The sequence below is a fragment of the Blennius ocellaris genome (genome assembly GCF_963422515.1).
Source record: "Blennius ocellaris genome assembly, chromosome: 3".
NCBI classification, from domain to species: Eukaryota; Metazoa; Chordata; class Actinopteri; order Blenniiformes; family Blenniidae; genus Blennius; species Blennius ocellaris.
In genome coordinates this window covers 1,182,244-1,187,243 of record NC_137652.1, presented here as the reverse complement: position 1 = coordinate 1,187,243, position 5,000 = coordinate 1,182,244, and the positions used below count along the sequence as shown (strand labels likewise).

At 48.4% G+C, this 5,000-nt stretch overlaps 1 protein-coding gene across 2 annotated transcripts in view; it reads right to left on the bottom strand.

The window, feature by feature from the left end:
* The window catches only part of prkcaa (protein kinase C, alpha, a), a 137,198-nt gene that overhangs the window by 39,584 nt on the left and 92,614 nt on the right, over positions 1 to 5,000 (bottom strand). For both annotated transcript variants that reach the window (XM_080494195.1, XM_080494196.1), the window contains 2 exons: positions 2,570 to 2,713; positions 2,314 to 2,487 (listed from right to left, as the gene is read on the bottom strand). In XM_080494195.1, the coding sequence (XP_080350321.1) occupies positions 2,314 to 2,487; positions 2,570 to 2,713 (318 nt within the window). The remainder of the gene's footprint in view (positions 1 to 2,313; positions 2,488 to 2,569; positions 2,714 to 5,000) is intronic.

The following is a 5,000-nucleotide window of genomic DNA, read 5'->3' as shown; positions in this document are numbered from 1 at the left end:
AAAAGCCCACAAACAAAGCGCTTCATAATAAAGTAAAACACTGGATGTGGACATGTGTCAGGAAGTATTGTCTCGGTCCTGCCGCGCCGGTGCCTTACCTGTCCTGACAACTCTGACCCGGCCTCGCTCTGTGTGAGTTTGGCGGTGACGCGCTATGAAAAAGCAGCAGCAGCTTTCCCACAGAACAACAGAAGCACACTGGCAGCAAACCAGGTCTGACACAGCGTCAGCGCCGGCGGCGAAGCCGGCTTCACGCTGGGCGGCCGAGGCTCCTGGGCCTCGGTGCTCCGCGGGGCCAGAACCTCCAGCCCAACGCACACCGAGCCGCTTCACCTGACGGAGTTTCAGGGCGGTGGCGACGCCCTCCAACAGACAAATACGACTAAAACGCATCGATTTAAAGCGATAAAAACAAAGAGCCTCAGATACTGAAGCAAAGATTGAACTGATTGACTTTCCAGGCTTGAAAATCATAGTTCACGTTACGGTACTAATCTAAATGATGTATTTCACGTTCGCCGCTGTTCCACCGCAGTACGGGGAGGTGACGGTACGGCAAAGAGCCGTTGAAGCTCCGCCTCCTGCTCCTGAGAGGAGGAGCTCCTGCTGAAGCTCCGCCTACTGAGAGGAGGAGCTCCTGCTGAAGCTCCGCCTCCTGCTCCTGAGTGGAGGAGCTCCTGCTGAAGCCCCGCCTCCTGAGAGGAGGAGCTCCTGCTGAAGCTCCGCCTCCTGAGAGGAGCTTGTACTTTAGCCGATTTCAAATTCCTAATATGGTTGTGGAAGGTTGTGAATGAAGGCTGCCACACGTCGTCGTTTTTGCGCAATAACATTTAAAATCTCGAACAATAAATTGTGCTAAATTGTGCTCGTCTTGATCCGTGGGGAAATATGAACGTCTGTATTAATTATGCGGTAATGATTATACCTAACAAACAAACCTACAATGACATTAAATGGGATGTTACACGTTCAGTGGACGATTGTTCTGGAACGTCTCAATAATCAGGTGAGATTTTCCACATGATCCGTGTGTGTGTGTGTGTGTGTGTGTGTGTGTGTGTGTGTGTGTGTGTGTGTGTGTGTGTGTGTGTGTGTGTGTGTTCAGGAACATGCTATCAGTTGGGTCTTGTTCTTATGCCGCAGCTCTAATCAGACGCTCGACTTCAACTCGACGTCTCTGCTGCTCTGAGAATCAGCGTTCGTACGAAACAAGCAGCTTTCTGATTGAGGAAACTTTCTCTTCTTTTTATTTTAACGTCTCGACTGAATTATATTCATGAAGAGTTCCTGCGGCTGACGTTCAGTTAACTTCCATAGTTGACAACCCGGTTTATCCTCTGATACATACATTTACATTAAAAGTAGTCAATCTATCTTTATTTATCAAACCTGGTTTGAAACCAAATTGTACTTTTATCAATTCATACAGATTCTTTTAAAAATACAAAAATTAATTCGTCCCTGCTTCAACTGCCACTGCTTACGGCCACATCCACACTCCTGCTGCAACACTGGAAAAATACAGTTAGAGCCGTTATTAGAGGAACAGTGACGTCATTTGAACTAAATCAACAGCATTCAGAGTCTTAGTGGGAAGGTGGAGTGTGTGAAACAAACGCTGAGCTTCACAAACGGCTCGGCTTGAGAATCTATCAGAAAGTCCTGACGATGTCGTGAGGTCTTATTGAGTTATTGACAGTTTGTTCAGTCTGAGATGAAGCCATGAACATTTATCTGTCAGTCACAAAATGTCCCGTTTAAATATATATTATGAGTCTTACGTTGCCAGGCAACCCTTTGAAATTGTGTTTTGGATTTAAAGAAGAAACTAAATGTAGCGTCGAAGTCTCTTCTGTGTAGAATATTGATCGATCGGCGTCAGAAGAAACACACACAACTCTTCAGCTGCATGAACGTGAAGCGATTTTCTGTCTATTGAGAAAATAATTTCATGTTTCGTCGTTTAATCAGCCGTGAGGTCGGGTCGGGTTTCTTGTACCGTCACGGTCTGAACGGGAGAAACTGCAATGTGGGAGTTTGATCGTCCTTCAGTCTGCATTCACAGGTTTGGCATGAATGTCAGCATGCACGAACAAGAGGACTTTGTACATGCAGCCACACGACCGACACACCTGCCTGAGTCTTTTCTCAACGTTGTTTATCTGTTTCCTTTGCCCTTTCTGCTAATGAGTGTCTGTACCTGCCCTCTGCTTCCCTACAACAGTTTGTGACTAAGCTGTTTGGCCGCAGGCCTCGTCCAGACCTAATGTGACCCGACCTGTCCCGGTGTGCGTCCCGGAGCGTTTCACCTACCACCGTCTGGAAGCACGAGTGGAGGAACGTGAGGAAGGGCGGCTTGTCCTGCTGGGCCAGGACCCTCTTCTCCACCATGGTGCACTCCACGTCGTCGTCCTGGATCACCACGTCCTTCTTCAGGATCTTGATTGCATACAGCTCTTCGCTTGTCTTCATCTCCGCCAACATGACCTGCGAAAGGGAAGGATGGAAACAGACGAGGTCCACCTTGCCGCCGCCCCGCCTCCAGACGCCTCGCGGCGTCCTTGCTCACCTTGCCGAAGCTGCCTTTCCCCAGCACGGCCAGGAAGGAGAAGTCGCAGAGCTTCACCTGGTCCAGGCCGCTGGACGGCAGCTGGCCGGAGTGGCCGTCCACCGCCTCAGTGATCACCTTCTTCCCCGGGCCGAGCTTGGCTTTCTGCGCTCGGGGCACAGAGGACAAGCGTCTCAGACATGAACGGCAGCAAAACAGCTGCTCTGCAGAGAACGAGCTGCTCTGCAGAGAACAAGCTGCTCTGCAGAGAACAGGCTGCTCTGCAGAGAACAGGCTGCTCTGCAGAGAACAAGCTGCTCTGCAGAGAACAGGCTGCTCTGCAGAGAACGAGCGGCTCTGCAGAGAACAAGATGCTCTGCAGAGAACAAGATGCTCTGCAGAGAACGAGCAGCTCTGCAGAGAACGAGCGGCTCTGCAGAGAACGAGCGGCTCTGCAGAGAACAAGATGCTCTGCAGAGAACGAGCTGCTCTGCAGAGAACAGGCTGCTCTGCAGAAAACAAGCTGCTCTGCAGAGAACAGGCTGCTCTGCAGAGAACAGGCTGCTCTGCAGAGAACAGGCTGCTCTGCAGAGAACAAGCTGCTCTGCAGAGAACAGGCTGCTCTGCAGAAAACAAGCTGCTCTGCAGAGAACAAGCTGCTCTGCAGAGAACAAGCTGCTCTGCAGAGAACAAGCTGCTCTGCAGTGCAGTTTCGATGCGATGACTTGGCTTACGTTTCCTAAAAGCTTCTTTTGGGGGTTTTTTTCCAAAGGAAATATTAAATGCAGAAAGTTTGTGGACTCAACACTTCACCGGTGTCACATCGACGACGGTCATTAAATGTAAAAATGACAACATTTTAACGTATCAACCGCTACGATCCAAGTCAAATCGTTTTGTGTTTGAGCTTAAATCTAAAAATCACACGTTTCTGTGTTTGTCCTTCAGCATCGTCTTCCTCAGTCACACAGTTCCGTTTGCTCTCTCACAGCCAAAACGCACCGAGTGATGAACAGAAGTTAAAATCAAATGTGGTGAAATGAGACTGCGGCGTCACGGTGGGGCTGAAGTGAAGCTACTCAGTAATCGACAGTGATGTGCAACGCACATTTCTTTCTGCAAAAAACAGCTGGAGAGTATATTTCGTGATATTAGAGGGCGAGTCTCGACCATCATGGAACAAATACTGATGAAAAATGAAAAGTGCTCGTGAACATTTGACATGGTTGAGCCGTTTTCCAAACGGAAATATGCTGTATGTCACATACGCCAAAATAAACTGCATTCAGGGAGATATTTTACAAAGACAGCTGGGACAGGGAGTTTGTTATAAACAAACTCTGAAGACGGTTCTTCTGTGGCTCAAAAGGATCTCAAATGAAGCATAATGATGCACCTACCGGCCAGGGACAACTTGGTTTTTAATAATAATAATAATATGATAATAGACGATTCATAATCATTGCATAACTGAAATCCCATTTGATTTGATTTTTTGTGCTTTCTTTTTCCACATTAGGCCTTGAAGCTTATTATTTGTCACTCAGAAAGACCTGCAGCTCTAGAATGCAGCGGAGGGTTGTTGCACTGCGGCTGAGCTGAGTGCATGCATTTCCATTACAGACCAGCATCTTCAACACCAAACTCTAGAGACAAATGAGCATTCTTGCCGATGCACTTCCTCTCATGCCGCCACATGCTCGATTTCCCAGCCGGGCAAAATGCTTGAAGAAGCGCGCCGAAAAGCCCCGGAGCACGAGGCGGAGGAATCCTCTCTTTTCTGACTCTGTAAAGGCTCAACAGCAACCAAGACAGGGAATAACACTCGTCCGTCTTCTGGAGCTGCACACATAAACACAACATGTCCAGGTTTCAGTCTCAGCCGGGGCAACACGCCGAAACAGACTCATGCTGTGCTACAACGTCAAATAACACACAAGAGAAAGATGCTTGCATTTAGGCAACAGCCGTGATGAATTCCAGTCAAACTATCAAAGCTTCCCACTTTGGAGGACTAAACCTAAACCTGAGATCTGTTCTGAGACCAGTGAGAGAAACTGGAGGTCACATGTTTCTGAGCACTCGCAGTACATTTCTCCTTCTTCAGGAAATCATAGATCTTGTGACGAGTTCAAAGAAAATCTTCAAGGACGATTCACTGAGCTGGCAAAAACAAAACCAAAAAACACCTTATCAAAAACATGTGATCCCACAAAGACTATCATTTAACAATTCTGGGAAACTTCCTGACAACGGAACCACTTCCATCCAAACGCTAAGAAGCTTTAGTTTGGTTAATGGCGTCTACTGCGTCGTGCTCTCCAGCCGGAGCAGCAGAGGAAGGCCAAGCAGAGCAGACGGCGCCAGAGCACAGCACACCTGGAAGCTTCAGCCGAAGGAAGGCGCCTGAACAGGCCAAGCGAGCAGCGGCCTTACTTCCCTGGTCTCAGAC